General features: G+C 34.4%; 1 protein-coding gene across 1 annotated transcript in view; it reads right to left on the bottom strand.

Annotated features, from left to right (window-relative positions):
• Positions 1-654: 654 nt before the first annotated feature.
• LOC106671105 (peroxidasin-like protein) overlaps positions 655-15,015 on the bottom strand; it is a 96,532-nt gene continuing 82,171 nt past the window's right edge. The window contains exons 6-10 of the mRNA XM_024226712.1: positions 13,589-13,882; positions 5,976-6,032; positions 5,724-5,792; positions 5,490-5,582; positions 655-1,092 (exon numbers count right to left, since the gene is read on the bottom strand). Of these exons, the coding sequence (XP_024082480.1) occupies positions 971-1,092; positions 5,490-5,582; positions 5,724-5,792; positions 5,976-6,032; positions 13,589-13,882 (635 nt within the window). The 3' untranslated portion in view covers positions 655-970. The remainder of the gene's footprint in view (positions 1,093-5,489; positions 5,583-5,723; positions 5,793-5,975; positions 6,033-13,588; positions 13,883-15,015) is intronic.

Raw genomic sequence — 15,015 nt, 5'->3', positions numbered from 1 at the left:
ATCGTGCATTCCATAGGCACATAAATTATATCCTAGGAAAAATCAACGTTCACTCAAATCAACTGCATAAAAGTATCGATTCAATTTTTTTAAATTCTTAAAAAAAATCATAAATAATATCCAAAAGCGTTTTTTTACAGAATGCCTATAGGAAAATCTGAACACTAAGGAAATTGACATTTACAAATTAAATCTCTTACATAAACGATGTATCAGATCGTTCAACATATTTTTTTAAAATTTAAACTCTTTAAACAATAACTTATAATTAAAAGGAATCGACGGTTGTAGAGTCAACTTATTTTTCCTCCTCTTCTTTAGCCTTTTATTACTCGCACTTTCGGCGTTAACTTTTCGTATTTTGTCGTCGCCATTCGCTTTGTATCCCCTTTTTATAATTATACTAACATATGAAATCTATAAAGCTGTACAAAATCTAGCTTTGGGTTATTAATTTTCTATTCTAATCATTGACCAAATATACCCCTGATCCCGAAGTGAAATCGTCAACCACTTCTCTGAGAACTACAATTCATGATCGTTTATTTTCTTTACTAAGTTTAGTATATACATATATAAAACAAATGATCACTAATTAAAAATATATATTTCCTATTTTTATTTTAATAACTTACATTTATAAATTTGCATTACAACACAGATCTGACTTCAGTCAAGTTTTCATTTTGAATAGATATTTTTGAAGTCAACCATCCAAAAATGTAATCACCAATTTTTTTTTTAATTTCCTGTTAAATTATTATATAAACCCATCTTCTTTGGATGCGTATACTTATTAGTCAATTATTGATTTATTCTTATTATGTTTTATTCTTTATCTCTTATTTACAATATGTGGTATCTATCATGTATAATATACTTTGGTATGACTAAACATTATAGATAATAACAGTATACCCTTTTTAGTTCTCACATAAAAAAGAAATAAATTGGCTCTAGAGCCGTTGATTTATGCGCTGTGTTTTATAATTGCCGACGTAAACAGAGTCAAGATGTCGAAGTGGATGAAAAAGGTAATCAAGACAACGATAGACAACTGCCTAAATTGGGCCACGTTCAAGCTAGCTGCACCTGTAAAACAATAAAAATCTTTTATTATATGAAAAGGGTTTATAACTTTTACAAATATATATATGTACGTTGGCTGAGTTATATGCAATGAAGGAATAAAATGCCTGATTACACCAACGAATGTTATACTTGGCCATGTATCAAGAGTACTGTTGATAGGTGGACCTCGCAGGATCTGGCTCGAGGGGTCAACCTCACCGGATTAAGAATAAGCTATGCGAGGTTGCCACTAAGACATTTACTTTTGGTGAAAGTAGAGGAGGGTTGCTAGATGTGTCCCACCTAGTTGAAAGGTGCACTTTCTTGGCTCCCCATAGAGAACGTATAAAATGCCACCCGATATGTTGTTTATATAGCGTGTGTTGAGAGTGATTTTATCTATTGGAGTGAATGTTTAGTGTGATCGAATATTATTGACTACCCCATCGACCCTCAATTAGGTTAGTTATATAATAGGGGGAGGAATATCGAGTACCCTTGAGTGAATGGTATGTAAATAAAAAAGAATGTATTTAAGAGGGAGTGAGAGTGTGAATGGGTTTTGGTATGGTCAGGAACTGATTTTGCTGAAATGACCTAGCTCTTGTCAGCTCCCGGAGCCCAACTTCAGTGGCTGGATGGCAAGAGCGCGGTGATTCTCGAGACCTGCCGTAATTTATTCTAAATTAGAAAAGCCGGAATTGTTTATCTGCGAGAAGTGATAGGCTGAACTCTGTATACGTTGTATGTAATCATTAATCAGAATATTATACTATTAATATGCTACAATAAATAATTTATGAAACAATACAATTTCTTTGGCCGCATGACTCCAAAACCTGGTGAGTAAAAATTATCTTAAAAACCAATGTTCGAAAGAATGGCAGAACCGCTGGACCACCAAGACGGATAACATGGAATTTATCGGTCGAATCATAGGCCATTGAGGAATGGTAAAAACAGAATTTATCATATTGAGTTGCGGGTAGGCCATACCAAGCTGACACGAGGGAATCTCCACTCCAAAGACAGACCACGGAGATGCAATTTATGTGGCACACAACTATGTGATTTTTTAAATTATTATTCTGTAAAACATATATTAACAGAGTGCGAGAAGCTAGCGCCGCAAAGAATAAGGTATGGCCTGACGGCAGACAAGAACTTTTAAAGTACAGTAGACGTTATAATAAGATATTGAGGGGGCTGAAATGACCTAGATGTCGGAAGCCCCAGCCACAAAAAAAAAGATATTGAGTACCTGAGGTGTATAAACGTATATCGTCGGAAGCCCTTTCATACGTTGATTGAAATAATATCTTTAATTTGAGCGATTGTATTTATTAGCGTGAACGTTGTAGTATGTTTCGATGTGTTTCTGATGAAATAACGAGTACCCAGACAGACTGAAATAGTCTAAGTTACTTGGTTTTATATTTACATGTAATAGAGTGTGTTTATGTTCCAGTAACTACCCAATAGTGTAAAATTTATTAGCGTGAACGTTGTAGTATGAGTGGGTGTGTTTGTGATGAAATATCGAGTATCCAGACATACAAACGTAGTCTAGGCTATTTTGTTTTATATGTGCAATATGATCGGGGTACTCCTTGGCGTAATATCAAAATCCCTGGTGACTACTCGATTGTATGAATGTAGATATTTGTGTGAGTGGTTAAGTGTGTATGGACATGGCTTGTAGGGCGTATCGAGTATCCTCAGACCTGTCGAACAAACTAGTTCAACTTAGGTTGGTGAATGCGAGATTTTTACTCTGTGTGAAGATATTTATTAGCGTGAATGAAGGGAGGGTGACAATACACCTGTACATAATTCTACTGTTGTATGGCTGATGTCTCAGCAGTATATCGAGAACTCTTGAGTCTACCATTTTTTTGGTCTAATATTAATAAAAAAGTTTAAGTAAAATCGATGATCTCACGTCCACCATCCTTATACGCCTGCACGTCATATCGTTCGGGCGTCACCTCACCTCTCCCTGCTTATAATCCTGACGTCGAGCCATCTGCCTACTGTCTTTTTAGATCAATGACAGGTTTCAAAGAAGTGTATTTCTAAAATGTAAAATTAGGATTGATTTTTTGTAACTTCAAAACAGCATTGTTGCATTGTTGAAGCAGGTTGAAAGTTAAATAAAACTCTTGGAAAATAATGGCTTGTATTTTGTGTAATAAAACCAAAGTGATTTATATTGATGCTGGAATAAAAGTTTTATTAAACAAGGAGTTTTATGACTATGAGATCATTGCGTACTTATGATGACCTGTCATTTCAGCCAATTACTTTACGCGATCCACCCAAAAGACTTTAGGATTTTTTCATAGTAAAAAATATTGCAATTGTATTGTTCACTATAATGATTGACCTTAATAACTTTGCATTTATTTGGAATATATTATAATATATACAGAATGTCCCAGATCTTGTGAAATATTAAATCAGACAAGCATAATATCTAAGAATTTATACTTTTTATTATTTTTAAAGTTTCAAGACTTTTTTTAAAATTTGTTATTAACAAACGTTATCGATCTTTGCAAATTTTATTCTGCTTTTTCAGATTAATTTTAATATGGGTGTTTAATAATAGCATGGGGTTTTTTCGCCTTGTTGCCTATAAAACGCGCACTTTTCTAAATCTCTCCAGGATAAAAGGAAAAACATTGAAAAAATATGATGTATTCTATTCAGAAAGGACAAGATTTATTGCGCGGTGAAAGTAATTAAGTCCTATAATCGGACAAAAAAACCTCCAACCCTGAGACATGAAATTTCCTATGGGTGAGGTTTTTGTCTTTACACCTCTAGCTTGTTTGTAACCTCGTTACTGTCAAGATTGTAAATAAATGAATACAATTATTAAAACTTATGTTTCGTTTAAAGTGTTTTATATATTAAATAGGATTAGTTTTATATTTATAAAGCTAGATGTATTATCTCTATTTGGCATTAAGACAAACATGATGAGACTTAAAAGCTTGTTTACTCATTTTCTTTCACTTTAACTATAATATTATATGAAGTGATGTGGGCCAAATAGGAGTACCAAAAGGAAGCGTCTTAAAGCCCTTGCACGCCCTTCTCGGCTTTTCTCCTTAATTGTAAGTTAAGAGATTTTAAAGAGGATTTGAATAGATTCACGGACTAAGGTTAAGTTGAAATTAAAAAAGGTTAGTTTGAAGTTAAAAATGGTTAATTTGAAATTAAAAAATGGTTAATTGAAAAAAAAGAGTATATTTGATAGGTACTAAAAAAGGGTAATTTGAAATTAAAAAGGGTTAATTAAAAAAAAGTATATTTGATAGGTACTAAAAAAGGGTAATTTGAAATTAAAAAGGGTTAATTAAAAAAAAGTTAATTTGATAGGTACTAAAAAAGTGTAATTTGAAATTAAAAAGGGTTAATTGAATAAAGAGTTAATTTGATATGTACTAAAAAATGGTAATTTGAAATTAAAAAGGGTTAATTTAAAAAAAGAGTAAATTTTATAGATACTAAAAAAGGGTGATTTGAAATTAAAAATTGTTAATAGAAAAAAAGAGAGTAAATTTGATTAGTCCTAAAAAAGGGGTAATTTGAAATTAAAAAGGGCTAATTGAAAAAAGAGTTAATTTGATATGTCCTAAAAAAGGGTAATTTGAAATTAAAAATTGTTAATTGAAAAAAAGAGAGTAAATTTGATTAGTCCTAAAAAAGGGGTAATTTGAAATTAAAAAAAGGTTAATTTGATAGATACTAAAAAAGATTAATTTGAAACTAACAAGGGTTAATTGAAAAAAAGAGTTAGTTTGGTATGCATTAAAAAGAGTTAATGTGAAATGAAAAAAGTGTTGACTTGAAACTAAAAAAGGTTAGTTTGACGAAACAATTTATGGCATATTATTTTTCGATAAGTTGGAATAAATATGTAAGTATAGTCCAATAATGAATTAAAAAAAGAAATTGTTTATTTTGTACTTCTGAGTCTTGTTGAATGTTGTTAAAGCCAGATGTTCTCATAAAATACAAAAATTTAAGTTTTCCAATTCTTTTACAAGAAGTGTATTTAATTAAAAAAAAATTACAATGCAACAAATCATGTAGGGTTCGTAGTTATATCTTTCTAGATGTAGGCGAGCTCATTTGAAATGTTTGAATTGAAAACCAACTCCTAGACATCACGAAGGAAAATAATGATCCTCGGGTCGTGTGCTATCTCGTATGAATTTTTCATAAGCCCTTGCCTCTCTTTTTACAGTAGTTTGTTTTATATATATTTTATTATATAAGATGACATTTGACATTGCATCATTTTGCTGGTACATAGTTAACCTCATGAAATGAAATTATGGCAATTTTATAGAGATTTTAAATGACATCCTTTGTTTTTATCAGAAAAATAATTTAATAAAACTTACTTATAATGCTCTCTTCAAAAGCCTTTTCCTTATGATCACGTTCTTTCTTGGATATTTTGTCCAGTGCGTTCATATTGGACTGAGTCTTGCCTTCTAAAAAATAACACAAAGGGAAATATGGGACATTATCGTGTGAAATATTTTTAAACAAATTTACTCTTATGGATAAGGGCCAATAGAAATTAAAAAGTTTGATTTGCTTAGGAAAGTTTGCATTCAAATACCATGACGTACCTTTGTTAAGCTTGACAACTGAAGTTTCAACAGTTTTGTTTTCTACTCCGTTAAACTCAATCTGTGTATCTGTAAGAAGAAAAAAAAACTTGAAATGAAAGGGATCAACCTGTTACATCCCACACTGAAAAGATACAATTTTTATATATTCATTATGTAAAGACAATTCATAAAAAAATTAAACCAACTTAAATTTAAAAAAATTAACAAGTAGGGAGTTAGGAATAAACGAAATGTGCGTTCTGTGATTACCTTTGTCAAATCCATCTTCTAAGGTGGTTTGTACGGTGCTGGTCATCAAAGCTGAAGCTTAGGAGAAACATAAAAATTAAAGTTGTGATAGAAACATGCAATCAAGAAGTGAAAAAAAGTGCTCATGAATTAGCAAATAGCGTGCGGCGGTTATACTGAGGAATCTTTTATTGGTGCATAGGCGGTGGTTTGGAAGGCCTTCCAAATTATAGAAAAAGAGTCATACCCATTTATATAGTAAATTAAATAGTATTTTATCACTCCACAATATAAAGATACCATTTTATCATTTTAACTTTTAATGTTGAAACAATCCAAGCTAAATTGAATTGTATATTTTAAGTTTAACCATAGAGAAATCAATAATAATTTATAACCATCTGTATTGACGTTATCTTTATAGAGTGAAATTTCCTTTAAAAAGTTTCCCACTGGTAAAGATATATTTTACTTACTAATTATACTTGCAAATTATTTTTGTGTAGGATGGACCAAATGTTGACAAGATAGGTGTTATCGATTTTCTATAAAGGATAATTATTTATAGACGGGTTTATAGCTCCCATAAATGTTGTAAAAAAGTCTCTGTACTGATTGAAATATAAATTATAAATAAATGTGCAAAATTTATTTATTAGCTTTTATTAGATTTATAGGTTGAATAAGTGAGTGTGGGTGTGTGGGTTTGCGGCGAAATGTAGAGGACACCACAGATCCACCAAAATAGGGTAGTTATTGTAACGCCTTGAATGAATGTATTTATTAGCGTGATAGGGTGCGCGCGCGTGCTTGTGTGAGTACACTATAGAGTTACTCCACAGACTTACCAAACTATGTTAGTTATTTTATTGTCCTGAATAAATGTATTTATTAGCGGGATAGGTTAAGTGAGTGTGTGTATGGTGTGGCGGAATGTAGAATAGACTGACCCACCAAACTACTTTCTGGAAAAGATAGTTCTACTCACAGTCTACTACTCACTCAAAATATAATAGAACTTAAAATAAAAATAAAATCATTTAAACCAACATTTGACTAGTTCTACGTGCTTCTTAAGCGTGCAATTTTGTGTATTCGACAACTAAGAATATATAAATTAAAAGTGCTGCATTTATTTTGAACTGTGCTTTTTCTTAATTTCAATCTTTTCAGAATAAATTGTATGAAATTTCTGAAAAAAAAGAAAAGTTTTCTTCAATTTAACACCCGGATCGTCCTGGCAATCAGGAATGTCGGAAAAGAAGGGAAAACAATAATACAAACTACGGTCATATTTCCATCACAGGTTCAATTAGTGTGACGTTTAATGCAAGTGCTTCGTAAATCACTGATCTTTGAAAGCCATCGAAGAAGATATCACATATAAAGCCGTGTCATGATTGATGTTTGGCAATTAACGGCCCGCAATCAACAATAAAGCAAATGATAAAAGCACTTATCCAGCAAATGATAATTGCAAAATTCTTTACCAATAAAAAAAACAAAAAGAATTATACTCAAAATACTTCAAACTCGTGTGTTTAATAAAGTGGTTTCAATTTTCATTATAAAAATAAGCGTATTTTTAAATTAGATTCATGTTAAAACAATATTGTAGATCAAAGATTCGATGATTTTTGACTTTCTCGGTAACAACACTGCAGAATGCTGCTTCTTCCCTTGCCACAAGAAATTAGGTATACGCTGTAAGTTGTACGCTAATGAAGACAGGATGTCACTTCCTTCCTTTCGGACCTAAACCCCATCGAACAAGAGATCACCTAAAGAGACGAAACAGGTCACCTCGTGGTTTCTGATAGGCTTGAGAAGGTGCGTATTTTGGAGGTCATTCATCCAATCATTGAGAGTGTGGCGAGAAGAGTGGAAGATGTCATTTCAACCGACCTACTCGCTAAGAAGCTCATTTTTCATTTTTTGTTACTTTTATTCTATAAATCCTAATACATAGACTAATTACAATCATTGTTACTCTTTGTGAATAGGTCGTGGGAATACAAATCAAAAATACTTCTAAATCGCGTGTTTAATAAAACAAATGACGTCTAGTTCTATGAGAATCGTACTTAGGAAGAGATCGGGGGGAAAGTTGTACCGGTCAGAATGGATGGTGCGGTTGGAAACATAGAAGCGAAGAAACATAGCATTGACAATGCATCTACGGATTTGAGTTTGGATTTTAGGGAGATTAGAAGGTTGAACACCATAGCGTATTTCAGTATAGCAGTTTAGATTTATTGTTTACTAATCTTTTGAGTAATCATTATCATTCAGTTCTGTCCTGTTGACTCCTGTCATCGTGTCAGATTTCGGTTGGAAGGAGGGTGAGGTTATAATGGTATGGAGGTTGAGTGTTGCGACGTAGAGTAGAGGTTATGTGATGTTCTAGGTGTGTCTGGAGGGATTAATGAGCTATAACGGCATTGTATACTGAGGGCAGTAACGGACCAAGTACGTTACGCTGAAGGACACCCAAAGGATACCCATGTATAAAGCAGAGTTGAGAGGATTCCACCCATTGACTCATATTCCTCTCGGCTAGGTAGGACCTAGCGATATGGAAGTAATGGCTAGGATGCATCTGATTTTCAAGAGCAAACCTGATTGCCAGATTCGAAATGCCTTTTTGAAGTCGAAGAAGACCGTGGAGCTGAATTCCTTCTTTTCAAGGTAGGTCAATGTCCACTATCGCGTCCGAGTTAAAGGATAGAATGGCATTTTATATGGAGTACAGTAACGGTCCGAGGATGCTACTGTGATGAACGTCAGTGCCTTCTACAAAGGAGAATATAACGGTCCGACTCATACTCTAAAGTACCTACCTGCAGAAAAAAGGAAGAGTGTACAAGGTAGCGATTGAGTTTCCAGAGCGAACCCAATGCCACATTCCATCGAATCTCTGCTCGACATCGACAAATACCGCTAAGCAGCCCTCACTCCTACTTCTCCAGGGAGGATGAGAGAATGTCTACAACACGATGGCACTGTTGAACAGTGCCTAAATTCAAACTGATAGTCCGAGATCATATTAAAATAATCAGCGGATAGTGCTGACGATGGGAAGGGATATCTAGCAGTACCTGACGTTTTTCCTGCCGTGAAGTCCTATACATCTTGGTCAAAAGAGAGTTAGAGGATCCGATACATACTCTGAAGTATCTGTTTGCTAGGTAGGACTGGATAAGAAGATATGTAGAGGCTAGGATGTCCTCGAGTTTCCAGAGTAAACTCAGGTGCCAGATTCGATGTCGACTTCGGCATCGAGAACAACTTCCGAGCAGCATTCTTTCTTCCAGAGATAAGGTGCAATAATATCCAAAACACGATTGACATACAGCGCTGCCACCAGCAAGTATGAGGTTCGTAGTGTCAGAATAAAAAGGGAGATCGTTGGTGTATACTCTATAAAACAACAAAACCAACTACCTAGGTGCCAGGATCGATCGAAACTTGTTTTACATCGACGAAGACCACTGAGCAACATTTCATTTTCACAAGAGAGAGAGAGAGAGAGAGAGAGAGAAAGAAAGAGAGAGAGAGAGGGAGAGAGAGAGAGAGAGAGAGAGAGAGAGATTGTGAGAGAGAGAGAGATAGAGAGAGAGCGAGAGAGTGAGAGAGTGGCAGTGTATACGGAGTACAAGAACGGTCTGACAACGCTACCTTGAGCGACGCCCGTGCCTTGTACCTGAAGTGTGATAGGATCCGATTCATACTCTCAAGCACTTGTAGATCAGAGGAAGTGTGTAGAGGGTAGGATGCCCCTAAGTTGAGGTCAAATTCAATGTGAATTACATTATCTAAAATTAAATACTAGATAATACATATATATCAGTCTAAAATATTAATTAACTTGCGATTTTTCCATTCTTAGCATTGCACGTGTTTCTCCCAGCTTAGCTGACACCAGCCTTAATTAATTTCGTTGATCTTAAATGGAATATCACGAAGGTTTCTAGTTTTCACATTTTCTGTGCAAAGCCAGAAAATAAGTTATTTCTCATTAAAAAATTATATATATATATATATATATATATTCATATTTGACCATATTTAAATTATACCATTAAAAAAATTTAAGCATAAAATGTAAGCATATTAAAAAAATGCCTGTATATTTGCGAATTTAGGTAAAAATATAATATAATTGGACTCTTATAAGACCACATGAAAATTAATTAAAATTGGAAATAAAATTAAATATAAAAATAAAATATTCATTTAATTTGAAATTTTTTCGAAATATAAAATGGGTTTTTATCTAAAATACCACATGAAAATTGAATTAAAATTAAAAGTTAGGTAAAAATAAATTTATAAACAAATCATTCTTCTAATAATTCGAGATATTTTAAAATATAAAATAATTGGTCTATAGAATAATTATTTTATGTTTAACAAAATCTCGAATAAACAAAAGAATCTTTGTTTGCATATTTAATGTGATATAATTTTTATTTTTTATCGGAAGTGCGGATTGAAGCCTGGCCATTTTCTGAGCTGTGGTAAGAAGAGGTCCACTAGCAGGGTGCCGAGCCCTGAGGTTATTGTCATTGAGCCTTCTTCTTACAGTCCAGGAAGAAATCGAAACATTTCGGACTTGTCTTACCAGATTTCTTATCTCATTTCCCATAATGCTGCGGTTTCGTAGAGCCTGATTACACATGAACCTATCGTCTCTCTTGTCTATAAACCTAGGTCCTGACCTGGTCTTCTAGTGTGAAGCCCTATTTTTATGAAACGCCGAAGAACCATTCCTACTGTATCAGTCTCCTGACAATTTCGAGCTGGCTGTATCCTTCCTCTAATAATGTTATGGCCCCCATACTCAATCGAATTACTGGGGCCATTGAATAGGAGTTAAGAATAAGAATAATAGCAAATGACATAAACAAAAGAAAAAGATTAACTAAAAGCGATCTTTTTAGACTTAGCAGAATGATAGGGCATAATGCTACTTTTTGTGCAAATGGGATTATTAGTAGAAAAGTAAATGAAGGAAGTGAACAAAGCATTATTTACTGTTTATTTTGAGTACGATAGCTCCTAATTACCTGTACCTAATGTGGAAAGATAATGGTTTTAATTTTAAAATAAAATAATTTGATTTGTGCCTTATATTTGTCCTTCGCTGTAGTTGTATTTAGGCGTGGTAAGAAATACACCCAATGAGGCAAACAAATTCTATAAGGCCTAACAAAGATCATTGTTAAACATTGGACGATAGGGCCTATGGAAATGGACAAGAGGGTAGGAATTCGTGAAATTCCAACACTAGTCACAGGGATAAAAACAAATAAGTAGTAAATGAAAAACATTCTGACAATTCTACTATGAAAAAAGAAAATTAGCTTTAGGTTCGATCAAACCTAGACATAACGTTTAGACAAATTGATGTCATATACATGTCCTTTTTAGATAGCCCGGCTGAATTTCTCTTGAACCAATGACGCTATAAAAAAAAGAAAATACGAGTTTAATATATTTAGTTTAAAAGGAGTTTGTCTTGTTTTGACGGATTTAAAATCCAATTGCACCATTATTTTCAGCGTAAAAAATCCTTTAAAATGATGTGTCAGAACGTATAGGGTCGTATTTGAAATTTTGAAGTTGAACTGGGCCAGGCAGCTTAAGTACAGAGCGTTTGTGGAGGGGAACGGCTAGATAAATAGCGTTGGAAGCGAATAGTGACCGGAAGGGAGAGCATTTGGAGCGGTTAGCGGCTGGATAAAGAGCGTTTGGAGAGGAGGGAGGCTGTAATGGAGAGCGTTTGGAACGGAGGGCAGCTTATGTAGAGTGCGTTTGGAGCGGCAAACGGCTGGAGTAAAGAGCGTTTAGAGCGGAGAGAGAGAGGCTGGAAGGGAGAGCGTTTAGAGCGAATAGTAACCGGAAGGGAGAGTGCTTGGAGCGTAGATTGGCAAACTGGGTTCAGTCGTTTGTCAAGTTTTACCATAGTGGTGGTAAAGTCAAAATTCAAAATAAAACGTCATTCGATTTGTTCAGAGCGGCTCACTAAGTAATGTGAGTTAACTCTTGATCAGCTCGCGAGACCTATTAGTAGTAGTACCTATTAGTAACGGGGTCCGAACCGTATTTGTAAAGTTAGCGGTCCTAGGTTCGAATCCGGGCTCAGCCCGTGGCTTTTTAATTGGGAATAATCGTTTTATATAATAATAGTAATATCCCAACCGGAAGTTGAACGCAGCCCTCCTGTATGGCAGGATTATTTTAAAATCCCCAGTTCTTCTCTGTAATGTTAAGAAATGCCAATCTTTGTAATTTTTTAAATTGAATGAGGTATTGTTCCTGATGGTATTGAGGATTTTTGGAAGAATGTGATAAAATTTCCTTTGACTACATTTAAATAATCATCTACAATATAACGAAAAGGGTGGAACTAGGAATAAAAAGCGGTTGATGACGGTTGAACACGGCAAATTTGGGCTAAATGTCGGATTCAAATTTCCAAAGAATTTCAACAAACAATTTCCTTCGGATTAATCTTTTACAAAGGCGGAGATATCAATTTCTATTAACTTCCGTAATCCTTCTAAAACAAAACGAATGGTTCCTTTTCTTTCCGTCCGATTGGTCAGGTAATCTAATTGGCGGTCGTGGGCTCGATTTGTACCATCTCACGGTCCCTTACTCCGTACACATTTCACCTGGGTTGAAATTTACATTTGGAAAAATTCAATATATTCTCTTTCTGTATGTTTTGATCAAATAGAGAAATATATTTGAAATTTCTACGTGTTAAATATTTTGTTCAGCGTTGTTAATCCACACATTAATAGTACATTTAATATAATAATAAAAACTACCTCATACACACATATGAGTGTATATGCCGGGTGTCAACTTACTAGTGTCACCCTTGCTAACACTGTATTTACACTGCCCCTGATGCGATGCTGAAATAGAAGCAGATTTTAAAGAGTTGCGATACGAAAATATTTATAGTTAACAGTACCGATAAGAAAAGGATCCTGTAAAATTTCAACTTGCCACGAAAAGTTGTCTCAAACTTAGTGAAACAACATTCTTGAATGTAGGGCAAAAGATCAACCAACAAGGCTTCGCCCAAGGCAACTAGACATCGTGGGTCACAATTAGGCGTATATACAGGACAATATGTAAAAGACTAATTTTATTTTTAATATAAATTTATATTTTTCTCTTCACAATAGAACTACACATAGAATGTGAGAAAGTTGGAGCTTCGACCAGATCGAATGAACCAGAAAGCATTCTTATCCATGGTTAAGACCAATGGCATCACCTTTCTTTGTGATATCGACTTTTACTCGCACGATATCGCATCGCATCACAGGCATTGTAAATTGACCCTGATATACATTTTTCTGATAACATTTAACAAATATTATCAACTTTAATGCACAATATAAATTGATTGGTCTGAATGATTGTAACGGTTTTTGACGGAACCTTCCAGTCGATAATTCTTTTCATACTGTCATTATATCAAATATAAATGTCACTTGGCACAGCCTTCTGACATTTAAAAAGTATTGCTTACCCCTGCACAATTCCGATATTTAAATGTTAATTATATGGAAAATGATGTAAAGGGGGAGGGGGATGAAATGATCTCTTACCGTAAAGCCTGATGGTACCGTCAGTTTCACCACGTGGATTCTTGGCGACACATTTGTAAGTCCCGAAGTCTTGTTGGTTAAGCTTCATTATGGTGAGGGTCATTTGGGTTTTGTAAGGGAGCTCCAGAGGTTTCGACTTGATGTTGTATTTCTTCCCTTCGTGGATCATCTGCCCGTCTTCCCTCGTCCAGTAATTGAGCGAATTGGGATGAGCCTCCGTGTAGCATTCCAATGTCACGTTGAAACCAAGCGGGGCACCTACCAACTGATGAGGAATCCATAGCATGGGAGGAACTGAAACAAATAACAAAATATTGTACATTTTGAATGGTTTGACTTCAAACTTCTGTGCAGGATTTTTAAAGAACAAGGCAAAAAAGGTTGATATGACAATTTCATTACATTAGGAACTGCGGTTTGATGAACTTTCCATAGATAAACTTAGGGGAAAATAAAAACAAAACTTATAGGACAAGAAGACCAAAATGATGGAAAATAATAAAACTACTACCTCCTTACATAATGTTATTGTGCTTTATATGTGTGATCTATATTGCACATATAGTTGACCAAATTAGCAATAAATGTCAATTCAGTCACTTATTAATTTAGCGACTTATGATTTTTTTTGGTCATCTGTGTATGAGTTGTAAGGTTAGAAAGTTGAAAACTCTGGAATTTATACAACCAAAAGGAATCACAAATACATGAAGTTATATAATTATGGGTTATCTGATAAGTGAAGATTGAGAAAATATTGGGTTGTCCGGAAAATAATGCAGGATTTTGGTATTAAACAAAAAAAAAGAAACTAGTTACTTTAAAGCAATGTTCTTTAATCAAATCCCATACTCTCAATACATTTCTCCCAACGTGTTGGTAACTTATTAATTCCGTCTGAGTAGAATTCAGAATTTTTAGAATTGATAAAGTCAATAAATGCATTTTCCAGTTCCGTTTGATTTTTGAATATTATGTGTTGTAAGTAGTGGTCCAGGTGTCTAAAAAAATGGTAGTCAGTAGGCGAGAGGTCCGGAGAGTAGGGTGGGTGAGGCAAAGTTTCATAGCCAAGCTCCAATAATTTTTGTGACGTTACACGTGACACATGTGGTCGAGCGTTGTCATGCAACAAAATGGGCCCTTTCCGATTGACCAAAGAGGGCTTCATTACTGCCAATTTCTGATGCATGGTATTAATTTGGTTACAGTATGATTCAGCATTGATGGTTTCGCCAGGATTTAAGAAGCTGTAGTGTATTAAACCAAATGAAGCCCACCATACCGTAACCATTACCTTTTTTTGATGAGTTGGGGGCTTTGGAGCTTCTCCTTTGTCGAGCCACTGTCCAGAACGTCTAGTGTTATCGTAGAGAATCCACTTTTCGTCACATGTAACAATTCTGGCCAGAAATGGGTCATTTTTGTTT

This window comes from Cimex lectularius, unplaced genomic scaffold (genome assembly GCF_000648675.2).
Source record: "Cimex lectularius strain Harlan isolate CLEC.00 unplaced genomic scaffold, Clec_2.1 scaffold4, whole genome shotgun sequence".
NCBI classification, from domain to species: Eukaryota; Metazoa; Arthropoda; class Insecta; order Hemiptera; family Cimicidae; genus Cimex; species Cimex lectularius.
This window is presented reverse-complemented; position numbering and strand designations above follow the sequence as displayed.